This window comes from Danio rerio, chromosome 16 (genome assembly GCF_052040795.2).
Source record: "Danio rerio strain M-AB ecotype USA chromosome 16, GRCz13ab, whole genome shotgun sequence".
Taxonomy (NCBI): Eukaryota; Metazoa; Chordata; class Actinopteri; order Cypriniformes; family Danionidae; genus Danio; species Danio rerio.
Window position 1 is genome coordinate 49,979,370 of NC_141036.1, and position 18,802 is coordinate 49,998,171.

At 36.1% G+C, this 18,802-nt stretch overlaps 1 protein-coding gene across 6 annotated transcripts in view; it reads right to left on the minus strand.

Moving 5' to 3' along the window:
* The window catches only part of LOC147833480 (uncharacterized), a 138,363-nt gene that overhangs the window by 58,320 nt on the left and 61,241 nt on the right, over positions 1 to 18,802 (minus strand). For all 6 annotated transcript variants that reach the window (XM_087288277.1, XM_087288273.1, XM_087288276.1 and 3 more), the window contains one exon: positions 838 to 895. Coding sequence is in view for 3 of the 6 variants with exons in the window: in XM_087288273.1 (XP_087144399.1) it covers positions 838 to 895 (58 nt within the window). In the remaining 3 variants the exon portion in view is untranslated. The remainder of the gene's footprint in view (positions 1 to 837; positions 896 to 18,802) is intronic.

Below are 18,802 nucleotides of genomic sequence, written 5' to 3' on the forward strand. Positions count from 1 at the left end.
ATATATATATATATACATACATATATATATATATATATATATATACATATATATATATATATATATATATATATATATATATATATATATATATATATATATATATATATATATATATATATATATATATATATATATATACATATATATATATATATATATATATATATATACATATATATATATATATATATATATACATATATATACATATATATATATATATATACATATATATATACATATATATATATATATACATATATATATATATATATATACATACATATATATACATACATATATATACATATATATATATATATATATATATATATATATATATATATATATATATATATATATGTGTGTGTGTGTGTGTGTGTATATAAGTATATAAGTTCAAGAAAAATTATGATAAAAAGGTAATCTAATTGTAAAACTAAGAAGTTATAGCGCACACTTAAAGTATGTAGACTGACACTAAAAAAATTAACTAATAAATAGTTATTACATTTTATGTTATTAATATTAATTTAATAATATTATAATATTACACACATTCGCACAAAATAGTTTTGCCCGAAAAAAAACAAAAAACTTTTGATAGACTGAAAATTTGTATAATATATAATATGGACATTAATTTTGAAATTTAACTAAAGCACACACAAATGCAAAATAGTTTTGCAATAATAATAATAATGAACAATCCTTTTAAATATCTCGTTTTGAATATATCCAACCCTGATTACATATATTTATTTTCAAAACACAAATGATTAGTATTTTTATAGCTTGCAAGTGTTAAAGTGTGTATTCTATGATGATTTCTACCTGACTTCTTCTCTCTGTGTGAAATGAGTCTGGTCTTTCTGACCCGCTGCTCCTCTGCCTGTAGAGAAGAAAGAGAAGGCGACGTTTATCCCTAAAATCCACTACACTTAAATGTCATCATCTGCTTTGATAGAGTCATTGTCAGCCGAATCCATTAAAGATGATGTTCTGTTGGAAGGTTTATCTCTCTCTGATCTCCATCTCCATTCGGCTCTCAGCCTCACAGACAAACCATCTGATGCATACAGTATTACACACAAAAATGTCACAAGCTGGCTGAAATCACAAGCTGCCATCTGATTAGCTGGCTTTTGAGAAATTTCAAGGGGTAAGCGCACTGGATTTTAGAAGTTCAGCAGTTAGATGCTGCAACACTGAACACTTTTAAGAACTAGCACTGGGTTTGATAAAGTCGACACGCTCCATGGCATCAAATCTAATATACACACATTGAACAGTTTGGTTTGGAAAGTTTCTCTACTTGAAAGATTAGCATGAATAAAATGCAGTTCAGTCACGGGTGAAATATACAGTAAACCTCCTTTTTTCAGTCCATTTCTGGTGATCTCTACAACATATACTACTATACTCTATGAAACATGCTATGTGACATACCTGTCGATGTTGGAATGTAAATATAAGGGAAACCTGGGCTTGTTATATCGATTTTTTGTTGTACAATATTTTGACACCAAAATATATTGCGATAAACGATATTATGGTCATTTTATGCCACTCATTTTAAACTGTAATGCCAGAATGACAATAAAATAGCATCACAATGCAAGTACACTCCTCAAACGAAAACACAATATTTTATTTTAAAGAATATTTCATTTAAATAGTCATTTTCATAATTTAATAACCAGAATAAATAATAATAAATGTTAAAAACAAAAACTGCAAGATTCAAAAGTAAAAGAGGCTGCGATATCTGCTACCAGATCTATTTTCAGTTGTCAGACATCCACATGAAAATATACTGTAGTAATTTATAGTAAATACTAGTGTTTTTTTAACCCTACTGACACTGAAACCTTCAACAGAGATGAAGAGATTGCACAATCAGCTAAAATGTTACTAGAATAGTTTTTTTTATTTTTTATGTATGGGCGACATATATTGCATCACCAAAAATGAAAGAGGTCATGTCCATGTTTTGATTATTGTGACAGGCCTAGGTATCCCAAATTAAAAAAAAAAAAAAAAAAAAAAAAAAAAAAAAACAAATTACCCCAAATTCCTAAATTTGTTCATCCAGAGTTGTTTAATAATAAAAACAAACAGTTAAAATGGCTAGCAATATAGTTTAAAACTAAATTCCAACAGATTAAATAGCATACATTAAAAAAACTGCAAATAAATTAAATATTTTAGCCTATTAAAGTCCCTAGTAACAGTAATTGAATCAAGTTATCCAATCACAGGATGTGCACACACTAGGTACAGTTGCCTTGAACCGATGCCGAAGTGCGATGGACCTCCCTCCACCGACAACCTGCACTTACACAGCATTTTAACAGAAGAGAAGTGCTCTCGCTCATCACAGCAGACATTGCTTTAGTTATATTGTTTTGTGTCATTTTTAGTTGTTGGGGATGCGGAACATCTGCAAAAGCCATCGTGCTGCAGGTATAAGGAGGTTTGCTGAAGGTGAGGCTTATGTGCAGCGAGGGGATTGCATCTTTAATAATATATGACAGTTTAAGTTCATTGAAAAAGTAAGAATGATTAATAAATGCATATAAAACAGTCGCTAAAAAGTGATGTTGCGTCTTTGGTTTTGGGCTCAGGTATGCTTTGCACTTGTGCCAAAGCCCAACCGAACCGTACTTTGGCACACCTCTTCCTAATGGGCCCAGGGCCGGCCAACTGAACCTTACCCAATTCAGAGCACTCACACTTCTCAAACAAACTGGGAAACACACATGGGCATGGTTTGGATTGCCTAGTGTGAGTGCACCCTTATTTTCTTTACTGTATAATTTAAATATACATTCTGAATAAATTTACTATTTACTGAAGAGCAGCAAATAAAACTGTAATTTTCATTTGCTTTTTGTTTGATTACATTGAATAACAGAGGTGTCATTTTAAGAATACACTGATCTATAATGAAAGCATTGTTGCTTTCTTAACAGTATATGCTCGTTTAAGGTAATTTGAAGTGCTTTGAAATGTGCCTTTCTAATCAGTGCTTGATGTAATCTCAACCGAAACACAAAGACAGGGTGGGAGAGTGTAGCTCCTCCCATTTTTAATTAAACAGCCAATAGCGTTTTGCTTTATCACCGTTCTGCCAGTGAGATTGGTTGAGCTGAAGCACAGCAAATTTGAAGTGCCTTAAAGGGGGCGGGGCATGTCAGAGATACTAGAAAGCATTTGATTGGTCACAATTTGATAAGAAACTGAACTACCTATCGCACACTACCTTCAAACAAACAATACTAATACTAACATCTAAAAAAAATTTATTTTAATTTCATAGAACCTTTAAGACAAATGTGCTATGTTTAAAATAAAACTCCAAGGCGGACAGGCTTCTGTAGTTTTATGTATATTTGTGTTTAAACACTTCTAAAACCCAAAGTGTCCACTTTCACTCCTTTGATCTGCTCTGTGACTATGTTTATTGCCCTCTTTCATAGAAAATACAGGAGAAATATGGGAAAATACTGTAATGGGATAATAGCAGGAAAAAATGGTAAAATATGTAACAAAATGTCTAACGAAAAAGAGGGGTGTTGATAGTTCTGCTACGTGAACATACTTAAGTAACAATTAATATTAATCCCAATATTATTTATATTACATTTGTATGTATTAATTGTCATAATAATAACTGCATAACTACTCCTCCTCCTATTAAATCACTCTCATATTGACCTAAAAGCTTTTCCTTTTCATTTATTCATAAAAAATATGTCTAATGAATTAAGTACATTAGCAGTGAATCATGACTCATTATGATTGATAAAACACTTCACAGCGTGTTTTAGTGTACAGTATATATATTAACAATATATTTGAAGTCAAAATTATTAGCCCTCCTGAATTATTAGCGCCCCTGTATATTTTTTTTATTTCCAATTTCTGTTTAACGGACAGAAGATTTGTTCAACACATTTCTAAACATAATAGTTTTAATAACTCACTTCCAATAACTGATTTGTTTATCTTTGTCATGATGACAGTACATAATATGTTACTAAATATTTTTTTCAGGATACTAGTATTCAGCTTAAAGTGGCATTTAAAGGCTTAACTACAAAAAAAGCTAATGAAAGTGTACTTGTGGATTGTGATGCTCTAATGAAAGTGTACTGGACTTTTATACGGCCAGTTTTTGAGTATGTTAGCCCAGTCCTGGGCGAACTACCTAAAGCTCTCTCTGAGGAGTTAGAGAGTAGCCAAAAGTGATGCTGTCAGATAATAGGTATTCCATCTTCAACTTTTCCAACACTGAGTGAAAGGAGTGAAGAAACCACCATATGTACTCTCCCTAAAATACTCGATGACGGTTTATCACCACTGCATTGTTTCCTGCCTAAGGCTCCAGTGTCATCCTACCTTTTTGGCAACATTTGCTACACTCAGGAGTAAAACTAAACATTATGAACTCTATTTTATTTCTCATGCTCTAAAATTGTTGTATAGATAACTTATAATTAATAGTGTCTTTTAATTATTGTTTTTACCTTGTTGTTTATCGTGTTATGTATTAGTATTTTTATTAGTCAAATATTGTTTCGAGTGTGTGGTTGATGCTTTTTAGGAAACTGTGTAGCAAGACCCTGTCCTGTCAAATTTGAAATAAACTAAACTATAAATTAGGCAAGTCTTTGTATAATGAGGGTTTGTTCTGTTGACAATTGTAAAAAATATTGCTCATGGGGCTAATCATATTGTTGTTGTTTTTTTATTACACGTTTTTGTTGCATGCTTTGTATATATTATATTAAAAAGATACCTTAAATTTGAATGTATGTGCCTTTTTCGCATAAATCCAGTTTGGTCAAATTTGGATGCTCAGGGCAAACAGGTTGGTAATAAGTAACGTCGCTGTTTGTAGAGTTGCTTAATGATCCACTGCTGAGATTTTAAGATATTGGATGTTCACAGCTGATTTCATCTAAGGCTGTGACTGAAGTCAGTTCTAGTTTTGTGTTTCTGTTCTGTGTTTCTGTTTATTAACAGCAGGTGTTCATAATCAGTGCTCAATTATCACCTTATTAATCATTTTATTGTCTCATTAACTTGAGTAACTTTAACTCAATTTAGAGAAGGACTAAATACCCTCTGAACTGAGTAAATATTACTCAGAGGATTTTGCTGTGAATCTATTGGCTAAGACTTTACTAAAGATTTTTGTCCCCTTTGGGATAATTGAGATTGAGCGATATGATGTCACGTTCATCTGGTCTCATCCGGGTTTTTGTAGTAGTGCTATAGCATTGTAAAGCGTTAGGGGGAGTATTGATTGAGAGAATGAGTCATGCGAATTATATGAGGAAAAATTGGACCTAGATTCCCCAATTTTTTTTTTTAGTACGCTGCACTAGTTCATTAGGGCCAGAGCACTTACTGACCGGGAGATTTTTGACTACTTCATTTATCTAATTAAGGGTGATATCCTTCTCTAATGTTCCAGCTGCTTCTTTACTTATTTGTGGAAGATTATTATTACATAAAAACCTATTTATTTCACTTATATCTATATTTGCATTATATGTATAAACCTCTTTATAAAGATCTGCAAATAATTCATTACTTTCTTTAGGGTTGGTTTTCGTTTCCCCACTTTCAGTTTGAATACTATAGATGGCTCTGTTTCTTTGAGATTGCTTGAGTTGACGAGCTAAACGTTTTTGAGGCTTCTCACTTAGTTCAAAATGACAGTTTTATTTGATACATTTTTGGAAAGAGAAGTGATTATGTTCACTTCTCAATGCTACTATTTTTTTTCACTGAACATAAGTTGGTTTATAGTTTTCTTCTAATTTAGTCATTTGATCATCTACAGTTGAAGTCAGAATTATTAGTTTTCCCAATTTCTGTTTAAAGGAGAGAAGATTTTTCTAAACATAATAGTTTTAACAACTCATTTTCATATAACTGATTTATTTTTTCCTTGCCCTGAGGACAGTACTTAATATATGACTGAATAGAAAAAATATTATCAGCCATACTGTGCATTATTTTATTATTATTATTTTTTTTGCTCTTTTAGACATCATTTGGTAAATATTAAAAAAAAGAAAGAAAAGAAAAGAAAAAAGAAAAAATTCAAAGGGGGTTAATAAATCTGACTTCAACTTTATTTCATTTAATCTCTCTTTTTTCTTCTTTCTACTTTGAAAGGAGATTATTTCTCCTCTAAAAACAGCTTTCATCGAATCCCATAATACAGATTCATTCATGCTGCCATTGTCATTTTTAGATAGAAATGTATCCAAAAATTATCGAATTTCCAATTGTACATTTCTTTTTCCAACTTTGGTTTTAAATTTAGTGCCAATGATCTGAAATTAATCTATTGTGATACTGAGAGGGTTTAAAAAAATAAAAACTGCTTTTATTCTAGCTGAAATAAAACAAATAAGACTTTCTCCAGAAAAAAAAAAATAGGAAATTCTGTGAAAAATTCCTTGCTATGTTCGGAGGGCTAATCATTTTGACTTCAACTGTATATATTTTTTCCACTTGTTATTTCATTACATCGTTCATTCCTCTCTGTTGTCCAAATGTAGGCTAATGAGGTGAAACGCAACATTTAAAAAAAGCTCTGGGTGAGTGGAAAAAGGCAGAAACAGAGCAGGAATGTTCTGGCCTTTCTCTTTAAACAAAGATGATGATAAGATTTCAAGACAATAACAGAGGTGCGATAACTTAGTCACAACTAGAACTAAAAGACAGACATTTAATATGCTCCAAAACTGAAGAGATGCACGTATCAGTTCATTCGTCTGTATCTGTGTTCTTTCAGAGCCGAGATAACAGTAAACAGAGATTGCGTTAGCATTGATGTGGTAGCAGTGACCCGAATGTTTGCTTCAGCACATTACACATTCCCAGAGATCTTCAGCTGATGTGTGTCATGTTAAATTGGGCTCTCACATCTTAGTTAAACTGATCAAAACTACCGTTTATGAGTTTTTGCCTAAACAAGAAAAATGCCAAATCTGTCAATAATAAGGTAAGACAAATAAATGTGATTCACTGGGTTTTCCCTCTCATTTTGTAGATATGTGTTCTTGTTTTGTGTTTATACAGTGCGTCCAGAAAGTATTCATAGAGCTATATCCACATTTTTTAATGTTACAGCCTTATTCCAAAATGGATTAAATTAATTTATTTCCTCAACATTCTACACACAATACCCCATAATGACAATGTGAAAAGATTTTTTTTTAATTGTTGCAAATTTATTAAAAAAAATAAATAAAAAACCTGAAAAATGACTTCATCAGTATTCACAGCCTTTGCTGTGAAGCACTAAATTGAGCTCAGGAACATTTTGTTTCCACTGATCATTCTTGAGATGTTTCAGCAGCTTAATTGGAGTTCACCTGTGGTCAATTCAGTTGATTTGACATGATTTGAAAAGGCATACACCTGTCTATATAAGGTTCCAGGGTTAAGAGTGCATGTCAAAGCACAAACCAAACATGAAGACAAAGGAATTGTCTGTAGACCTTCAAGAAAGTATTGTCTCGAGGCACAAGTCTGGGGAAAGTTACAGAACATTTTCTGCTGCTCTGAAATTTCCAGTAAGCACAGTGGCCTCCATCATCCGTAAGTGAAAGATGTTTGGAACCACCAGGACTCTTCCTAGAGCTGGCCAGCCATCTAAGCTGAGTGATCAGGGGAGAAGACCCTTAGTCAGGGAGGTGTTCAATAACATGATGGTCACTATGTCTGAGCTCCAGCGTTCTTCTGTGGAGAGAGGAGAACCTTACAGAAGGAAAACCATCTGTGCAGCAATCCACCAATCAGCCCTGTATAGTAGAGTGGCCAGACGGAAGCCACTCCCCACCTGGAATTTGCCAAAAGACATCTGAAGGACTCTCAGACCATAAGAAATAAAAGTCCTTGAAGGACCTAGCCAGAGGCCAGACCTAAACCCTATTGAATCTCTCTGGAGAGATCTGAAAATGGCTGTACACCGTTGCTTCCCATCCAAACTGACAGAGATTGAGAGGGACTGCAAAGAGGAATGGACAAAAAAGACAGGTGTGCCAAGCTTGTGGCATCATATTTAAAAAGACTTGAGGGTGTAATTGCTGCCAAGTGTGCATCAACAAAGTATTGAGCAAAGGCTGTGAATACTGATATACATGTGATTTTTCAGGTTTTTTTGTTTTTAATAAATTTTCAACAATTTCAAAAAATCTTTTTTTTCACATTGACATTATGGGCTATTGTGTGTAGAATTTTGAGAAAATAAATGAATTTAGTCTACTTTGGAATAAGGCTGTAACATAAAAAATGAATGTGAATACTTTCTGGATGCACTGTATGTTGGTTTATCTGAAAATATGAAGTGTAAGACCAATTTATTTTTCTGAATACGAAATCATATTTTTTGAAGTATGTCCTAAAATATTTCAGATTCCAATTTAACATCTTTTATTGTTAAACCAAAATCAAGTGTAGTAGTGCGACAGGATTATGTTTGTTTGAAGTTTTTTTTGTAAACCAACAATGGTGTGTGTAAACCATTATTTAAAACAGTCATACTTTAAATTACTTTAACAGTCATTATTTAAAACAGTAAAAACATGGTCAACTATTTGGTAGAATGGGCAGTCAAAGGCTTAACAGTTACTTTGGATCAAAACATGTTCTTATTGCATTTAAATAAATAAAAAATACTTGAACCCAAAACTTCTAAACAATAGTGTGCTTCAAGATAAGTGCGTGTTCAGAGTGCATATGGATTTCATAATTCAGCATTTCTTGTTTATTTATTTAATTTTAGCATAGCAAATCCTTTTAATTGTAGAAAAGCGATAAGGACAAACCAACACCCCTAACAACAGTAAATAAATAGCAAAACAGCGAGTCAACATATATTTGTGTTTTCTTCACCTGATTATGGTTACATCAAAAGAAAACTCAACATTTGGGTTGAATCGTGTTTTTTTTTGTGTAATTTATGCAAAGGAATACATTTGCACAAGCACCCGCTCTGGAGAGGTGACTGATTTGAGAGGCGCGTGGGTAGACGGATGCCCAGCGCCCGGCACAGCGGTTTGGAGCAACACAGAAATAATTAGCAGATAATAGCAGATTGTGCTAATGAGACCAGCATTTGACTAGGACACTTCACTTGACCTCCAGTGTTTTTCTGGCGTCCGAGAAAAACGCCTGATTTATAATTACACTCCGCAATGCGCCATGAAATTGTTATTGTGGAATGCCTTTTTGAAAAACGTTATCAAACAATTATTTTAATTTTTTTTCTCCCCGCTAACTGTTGCATACGTGTAGTAATTGAAGAAGATGGGCATGGCTGTCTGTTTGTGCTGCGAGGACGACGCTTCATGCAGATGAGCTTCACCGTCTCTCTTTTTTTCCCCTCGCTCTCTCGCTCTTTCAAGGGATGATGCAGTGGCAAATAAAATAATACACTGATAAAACTGAAATATTTTTGTGACATGGTGATAATCACTGCTAGCATACGTGCCACTGATAGCAGGCAGTTGCGGTTCGGAGAAGAAAGGGAATAATCCCCCTTTTTTTTGTTGCAGGCTTTTAAAAAAAATGAATCTGAGTTGAATCGCATCAAATGAGAGAAAAAAGCAACAACTCAAAGACAGCTCCAAGATGAGCCAACTCTAGGAGAAAATGACCTCCTCGTTTTGGTGATAAAGTTCTAGCCAAAATATGATATCAGCCTGGGACGTGTCTCATTAGAAATGTGTGTATGGCGTGGAAGCTGCTCGCGCTATCTGCCGGTGCCTGGTTTGCCGGCTGATAAGAGGCAAATGCAAATGTCCTGATAAGAACTGAATGCAAATATTTATGATATGATATTCCCTGGGAATTATGCGAGGATAAAACAAAGTGCATTATTTCCGCAATTCCTTTTCAGGTTTGCCAAAATGCCCCCCCTCTTTCCCTCCCCGTTTTTCGCGCTCTGAATTTGCATTTCTTCAAAATTGATTGGGCCGCCGTATTATGTTAAGCTATTTGTTTGCCGAGGACGGTAATTAGTTACTGTAATTACAACGATGACAGTTTCTAAATTGTTTTTAAAGCATTACAGTGTGTCTGTGCCTGGAGATTGCAGTACTTATTTTAGGATTTAAGCAATTGCTGGAAGAACTCCCACATGAGGGCCGGAGTGGGATGTTTTTTGAACTACAAAGCGGCCATTTTCTGAGCAAAGACGGTTTTGAAAATGTCTGTTAATTTGCGCTAATTGCCGCCTCGGCTGTGTTTTGCAGTTCGCCGGCTGATCGGGGGGGACGTGTTATTGATAGGAAGTCTAGCGGGATCAAAATGGTCTCCAAAAGTTGATATGTGTGTGTACTGTACTTTTATGCTTTGTGTCGAGGAACCAATTGGTGGTGCAGGCACGACTGTAATTACGGAGCAAAGACTTTGTGTTGCGGACGCGTTCTCTCAAACTCGGTAGACTTTAATCCTTTAAAAAGCATTTCATGAATGAGCGGTCGAAAATTGTGAGTTTAAACTCACACAAGCTGGAGTTTCACATGCACAACAAAACTGAGGAGACATTCTTATTCAAAATTAAAACCACACTGTAAAAAAAGATGCGTAAATGAGCAGTTTTCTGTATTCTGTGATTGATGTATTTTATTTTTTCTTTTTTATTCATAATTTTGAATTGCATTACTGGCCTTAATCTTTTTTTCCAACAACCTTTAACCTTGAAAAGTTCAAAAAAGTGACTTATTAAAATTTTTATTAGTTTAAAGATATATATTATCTGGGTTGGTTTTAAATATTACGATACAAAAAACTTGTGATAAACTGCTGGTACATTTTTATATTTATACTTACCCTTTATATATTTTTATATTTTATCCCCTTTAAAAATTTTATATTTCTTTTTTTATGTTTTATATTAAATTTTTTTTTCTTATATTATTTCAAACTCCTAAAATGTCAATAAATGTCACTTTGTTAAGCTGTACAGTTGAATTTTGAACATTAAATGATGACATAAACAAACACTTGTGAATCCTAAAATACGCAAACTGTTAATTAACAGATATTTTTTGAAATGTAGATCAAAATAATTTGCCTGGTGTTTCACATATATAAACTGCATAGTTGCGCCCCAAATAACTGAAGAAACTCGCAGCATTTTGTCACAACACAAGCAAATAAAAAAACAAGCTGCATTTTGTCACAACACCAACAACTGAAGAAATGCGCTGCATTTGGTCAGAACGCAAACACCTTTAATAACGCAATGTTTCAGTTAATCATCAATTATGGTGTGGCGTTGAAACACAGTCCCCTCCTTGCCGTCCAAAGCTAATATGTTATCCGATTAGCATTTTGTCAGATCACCTACTGCACCTTTAAATTGCAGAGCGCTAGGCACTCTCGGCCACCGTACAAATGACACTAGACAATATGAACTTTCACATTGTGTTGTGTATGTTTACAGTCATAATAAATTGAGCACTAATGTTTTTAGTTGTTGTTGTTTTTGTTTTAACGAAACAGACCATTTCCCAATTGACATGCCAAATTTGTGAAATAAATGACCAAAACTAGGAAAAGTACCTTTCATAAAAACAACTGCTTCATCCCTTACACAGCATAATTTTGCTAGAACAATCCAAAATAAAAAATGTAATCCAGCCTTAGCACCTTATAGCTCCTCCTCTTCTGCTAAAACTTTGAGCACTGAGTGCATGAAGTGTTAAATCTGTTAAAAAAGTGCATCATCCAGGTACAAAATGGTGTAGAATAGTGCATAAGTATGCAATTTGGGACGTGTACCTTAAGCAGGTCGCACACCAGAAGTGCCGCTCGGCACTGCGAGATGGCGCGCACATGACAGTTTAAAGTATCACACACCAGGCACGCACATTCACATGATATTTAACATGAAACTAATCAGATGGCGCTCTGTGGCGCGGCTGAAATATGAACTGCGTACTGAGTCATGGCTGGGCACCGCCGACAGCCGCAGACTTGCAGCGCCGGTGTGTTTACCCTGATAGAAACCTATGTTTAGAATTCTAAAGTGCATGGCGCTGCATGGCATTGCGTGTCGCCGAGCGGCGCTTCTGGTGTGCGACCTGCTTTACACTCTCAGAAATAAAGGTATGCAAGCTGTCACTGGGGTGGTACCTCTTCAAAAATTTGTACCTAAAAGGTCCATATTAATACCTCAAGGGTACATATAAGCACCTAAAAAGTACAAAAGTGTTCCTCTTAATATTTTTAGGTATTAATATTTACCTTTGAGGTAAAAATATGAACCCTTTAAATACAAATGTGTTACTTTTGAAAAGATATTTCCCACCTCAGTGACCGCTTGCGTACCTTATATTCTTTCCAGAACACTGTCGGCAGCATCACTCAATCTTTACTGTTAAACAGGTATTTGTATTTTTCTGCACATGCAATCCTTTCTGCATTCTACTCAGCCTGCTTCAAATGGTATTCAAACTATAATTGTAGGAATGCACAATACCAGGTCACGGCGCCAATTTATCTATTTTTTAAGTGACAATTGATGTATGTCAGTCAAGCTAACATGGACACTGGAGACTGTAACCTTAGTGTGTCCTAGTAGGTGGTCTATTTCTTGCATGGGAAGTGGGTGCACTAACAAGTATGCCAATGACCACAGCCTCTTTGTGTACTGGCCTCCATGAACCAGTGTTTCTGACAAGAGAGGTGGATGCACTAATAAGGACACTAAAGGAAACAGTCATTAATGCATCTCTTGTGACCAGGGAGATAATGTATACTCATAGCTTCTACTAGCTTTACAGAGTTACATTCATTCCCTTACACCCTTAGATGTAAAAGGGTTGCATCAAAAAGGAGTTGTTTACATGAGGCACATTCAGAACACAAGTCAAGATGTTTAAGATAAAATCCAATAGCTCTCTCATCCTTCATAGACGGTCTTGATGCCTAGAATTGTCAGAAAAAATCTAGAAAAGGATCTAAAGACATTGTCAAAACAGTCGATGTGTCTTCAGTGGATCAATTGTAATCATAAGAAGCTCCAAGAACACTTTTGTGCACCACAAAATAATGCAAAAATTACTTTGCTCATCTATATCCAATTCGGGCTCATTGTGGATATGTACTCAGGTTTACATTTCTGGGAAACCACAAAAATGTACCTGGGGCTACGTCTGGCTGCATTTTGTGTGTAAAACAAATGACAAGGGATAGAATGATGCCACAACAACTTCTGTTCCTTTTTGCGCTTACCGCGTAACTCACAGTAACCGTTACTCTTTAAAGACGGCTTCAGTTAGTACCAGTTTGGCCAGTAGCTCGCCACGTAGGCCGATGGACTTGGGACGCAAAGCAGAGTGGACCAAAACAGAGTTCGATTCTGGCGAAGAACGGAAAACAGTTCAAGAAACCATGGTAAAACAAAAGCAAGAAATAAATAAATAACAGCCTGAAAACATGGTAAAGTCACACGGTTGCGACGGCTTTTCGTTTTTAGATTGCATTTAAAAACACTACCGGTGACACTTAGTCAGTCAACAGCAAGCTGAATGGCTGAAATGTAAACTGCGGCCTCTGTAGAATTTACACGAGAAGAGGATTCACATATGAGAGAAATTTGTGATCATCAAAAATGTAAACAGAGGCCTCTGGTAGATTTGCAAAAAAATAAATAAATAAACTGCAAGCATACATAGCCCTGGGTACATATTTCGAGATTCCCAGAAATCTAGACCTAGGTATGTATCCACAATGAGCCTGCGTTGTCTATGTGCATGCTTACTACAGGAAATAGGATGCTTGCCTGTTGCTCTGCTGAGTCTAATAGGAATATGAATGGATGGGGAATGAAGAGTCCTTAATTTGTGTTCCAACAATGAAAGAACGTCTTACTAGAGCAACAGGGTGAGTAATTAAAAACAGAAATTAAATTTTGGGCTTAACTAAAGGCAGCATCTAGTATTAGTGCACATCTTAAGCTCAAGAAAATGAAGTCCACCACAGCTCCTACTTGCTGGTCTCCATCACATGCACTTAAACTTATCCAGTCTTACTCCCACTGATTCAGCAGTGAGTATGCTTACATGGACACCAATTCTTTGATTTTAATACGATTAAAACAATATGATTTAGAGTTTACCATGTAAACAGTGATTTTTGATGACCTTAATCCGGCTAAAGTCATGATCAAAGTCAAATAAACAAAAATTGCATTCCAAATCCCAATATAGAAGTGCAGTAGCGAGATGTAAACACACATCATGAGTTTGCCAAGTAAGATGCAATCCTGTATTAACATCTATGTTGATCCTGGAACATATATATATTTTTTTGTTTGAAAATGTAATCCCTACCCCTAAATCCAACTCATTCATTCATTCATTTACTTGTCGACTTAGTCCCTTAATTAATCCAGGGTCGCCACAGCGGAATGAATCGCCAACTTATCCAGCAAGTTTTTACACAGCGGATGCCCTTCCAGCCCTAAACCCAACTATAACTGTAAATTATTCCCAAAATCAGAGGGGAATAATCGTTGGATAACAATCATGAAGAAGTGCATAAACCTAACCGTAAGTCTAAACTTAAAGGGTCACGAAACACCAAAACACATTTTTTGAGCTGTTGACAGTCGTATATGTGTCCCACACTGCTAAAAACACTATTAGGACACCTATATTTCACTAAAAAGTGTAAATTGGTTGTTTTTGCGTTATTTCAAGCAAATTCGTACTTCCTGTTTGAAACGAATTTTTGAAGCTGCGTCACAGTCCTGACATAATAGCCTGTATTCCAGCGTGCAGACTGGACGTCTGTGCCAGAGTGAGTCTTATTACGTCTTACAGTGTGATGCATTAATGCATGAGTAAAGCTTGGTTCAAACCAATCAGTGCGCTCTATTGTGCAACTTCATTAATATTCATTAGTGTCACCGTCTTTACACCACAGAGACGCCATGTTGTGTTGGCAAAACAAGCGTGAAGTGTTGCTTTTACAGTTTGCTGCCATTAAGTTTCGTTTTCATTTTCTCTCTGTGAGAGCTCATCTGGATCACGTGTGACAGTGTACGCGACGCTCGACAACAATAATTTACGCGTCTAAGGGGGATTATTGTTTACCTGAGAGCTGTTCTCATCTGCAAACGCTGAAATCCGGATTCCGGATGTAGTCTTCTCTTCATAAAGACGCGGCTCTAGTTGCTGGTGATTGTCCTGTCTCTACAGATTTGGTAAGTGAGCGACCAGTGCTCTTTGTATATTCAGTTTGTTCGTATCGAATTAAGTTAACTATTGCATTGAGTGCAAACATGTTAGCACCGCATTTTGTGACCGGAATAACACACGCGGCTTTCGGACGCTACCTGCCTTGTGCATCTAAGTTTCCGGGAAATGCGGAGTTTTTTTTTTCTGTCATTCGCCGTGCGGTATCAAACATTGCATGAAAAATACACGCTTAGAGCAGATCCTCGAATCAAATATCTCGTTTGTCGCGAGGGGCATGAATGAATTCCCTGAATGAAAGAGCCAAACTGCAGTTAAAGTCCACCATTTAATAATTTGGCAAATAATTCGACTACAGATGTCCATGTAGGTTAAACACCATCCTTTTCTCCTGTGTATTTTGACTGAAACTCGCGCGTGCCCAAATAGACACTCCCACACCCTCCCACTTTAGTTCCTCCGACACTCCCCCCTAAACAGAGCTGGACACCCCCACTTTTCTGACTTTTTCCAAAGTAGAGGTGTGAAAACACCCTGCTGAAACGAGGGGGTTTCATGGCCCTTTAACATAAACTGTAAACGTATCCCATAATTATGATTGACTGATTGGACTGTTGTTCAAGAATCAACATGGATGTTAAAATTAATACAAATGAATAATAAACACTCAAAATTACATGAAACTACGGAGGTAATACAGATAGCGCAATGACATTAATCTAAGTATGTGCTATAACAAATAAACGGGAAAAAGAAAGGAACATTCAAAAAGGAACTCATGTAACACCTTGAACATATAATTGTCTTATTTAGACTAAGGCAAATAATTAGATTACTGATGCCCATGTTAACGTAGTCAGTGACTACGTTTACATGGACATCAGTAATCAAATTATTTGCCTTAATCTAATTAAGACAACAATAAGATTAAGGCGTTTACATGAGTTGCTTTTTGAATGTTTCTTTCATGATCCTGTTTACATGTTATAGCAGACTTAGATTAACGTCATTGCGCTATCCGTATTACCTCCGTAGTTTCATGTAATTTTGGGTGTTTTATTATTAATTTGTTGACTTTAACTGCAGTTTGTCACTTTCACTTTCATTCGGGCATGCCCCCCGTGACAAACTAGATAGTGGATGCAACTAAACTCTTGGAAGACTTGTTTTAGAAGTTCATACCCAATGCTGAATGGAAGAACATTTCACGATGCAGGTGTCTGTGGTAGGACTAGGTAGGTGCAAAGAGTGTCAAACAGCCATGTGGGTGTGTGTGTGTGTGGAATATCCTGTCGCAAAATGTGGTGAAAAGCCTTACATGACGGTAATAGTTCAATTAAGGTGTTTACATGTCTGTAATGCACTTCAATAATGCGACTAAAATCGGCATACTCCACAAGTCTTAATTAGATTTCTCTTTAGTTCGATTATGACCTTAATCTGATTAAATTAATCAAAAATCGCTGTTTACATGGTGGACTCTTAATCAGAGTATTGTCTTAATGGCATTAAAATCTAATTATTGATGTCCATGTAAACGTAGTCAGTGACTCAATCCAGTCTGGAAGATGGTTCCTAATGAGAATGTTAAAGAACACAACACTAGCATTAATCTCTAGTTTAGCTATTGAAGTGAGTGATATTAAATCACACAGATGAAAAAAAAAAAAGAAACTATTAAGTATCAAATTCCATTGAATGAATTTGGAAACCGGAAACTGCACGACTGAATGAAAGGTAATTAGTCTTTCATACGCTTTTCTTTGTTCCATTGAGTTGCTTTCACAATCAGCTCTCATCTCTCAGGCTGCAAAACAAACATAAAAACTAACTTTTATAGTATAAGATGGAGGATTCATATGTACTGTATAATGTTTTACTGACCGTGCAACTTTCCTTTTGTCTGCTCTTAATGATGCAACATGTAGAAAAGCTAAAAAAAAATCTTGTTGTGAAAGCAGAACAACTGCTGACAGCTGTAAGCGTTTCCCCGCTACGCAATTCTTTTATTACACGCATTAGCAAAGAGTCACCTTGACCATACGACTGCATGCATAAAGAGAACATGACTACTCATTGTTTTACAAGACTGATGAAACTAAATGGACTGAGGGAGTAAAATGTAGAGAAAATAAAAAGGATGAAAAGATGTTTGTAGACATTTTCCCAACGAGGAACGCTACGAGCCCTTCTCCAAATCCCAGCCCAATAATGAGAGTGGTGATATTCTCAGGCGTTCAGCTGCAAGTGTGTAACAGGATTTCTTACACTCTTAATCAGAGGCAGCCATGTTGTCTGTCTGATTCCCTAAAGCCCAGAGGAAGGCATCTTAACCATATATGACGGGGGCCACGTTCTCCTCACAAGAGACACTTAAAAATGAGGGAAATTGTGGTCAACAAGCATGAGACAAATGTTAAATGTCTGACTCGCAGTTGCAAAGTTGCTTTAGCGCAATACCTCATTTTTCAGTTTTGATTTGGACTGTCACTAAATACCCTGTGGTACAAAACATCTGAAGTCTTGAGTGACTCTGGCTAATGCATTCCCACCAATCATGTTTCATTTAAGCATCAACTTATTCTCACATGATTTGGTAATGCTTTAGGATTGTTCATAAGATTGTCATGAAACTGTTATAATCATTACATGACAGAGAAAGTAAATGAGATTTTCTGAATGCTTATGTAATGTAAAAAATGTAATGTAATGTGTATTTATTAGGGATGTAACGGTATTGTAAATACCGTCATACCGCAGTATTAATTTTTTTCGATATTAGCGAAGTCACATGACTCGGTAAAACTATAGGTCTTCTGAGAAAATTTGCTCAGGCGAATGAAGCGAACGGGAGGTAGCGAAAACTACAATTCCCATCAGCCCATGCTTGACCATCATCCCTTGCGGTCTGTTGTCGCTACAGATCCAGTAATGCGGAAATGGAGTGTGCTGCTAGAAGCGGGGATGAAAAAGAGCTGGAAAACTCTAAAGCTGGTGTTGTCGCCGCGCGCGTACTGAATAGTGGTGTTGTCGCGCGAGTTCTTATCAGCTGTGTTGTCGCGCGAGTTCTTATCAGCTGTGTTGTCGCGCGCGTACTGAATAGCGGTGTTGTCGCGCGCGTACTGAATAGCGGTGTTGTCGCGCGAGTTCTTATCAGCTGTGTTGTCGAGCGAGTTCTTATCAGCTGTGTTGTCGCACGAGTTCTTATCAGCTGTGTTGTCGCGCGAGTTCTTATCAGCTGTGTTGTCGCGCGAGTTCTTATCAGCTGTGTTGTCGCGCGAGTTCTTATCAGCTGTGTTGTCGCGCGAGTTCTTATCAGCTGTGTTGTCGCGCGAGTTCTTATCAGCTGTGTTGTCGCGCGAGTTCTTATCAGCTGTGTTGTCGCGCGAGTTCTTATCAGCTGTGTTGTCGCGCGCGTACTGAATAGCGGTGTTGTCAGCACACTGTTCAGATTGATGCAGACATGAGACCTCTATCTTACTCATGGTTTGTCCTCTCAAGTGGGGGAAAGACAATGCACAACGTTACCCACTGCTGTCAACCTGGGCCAAGTCATA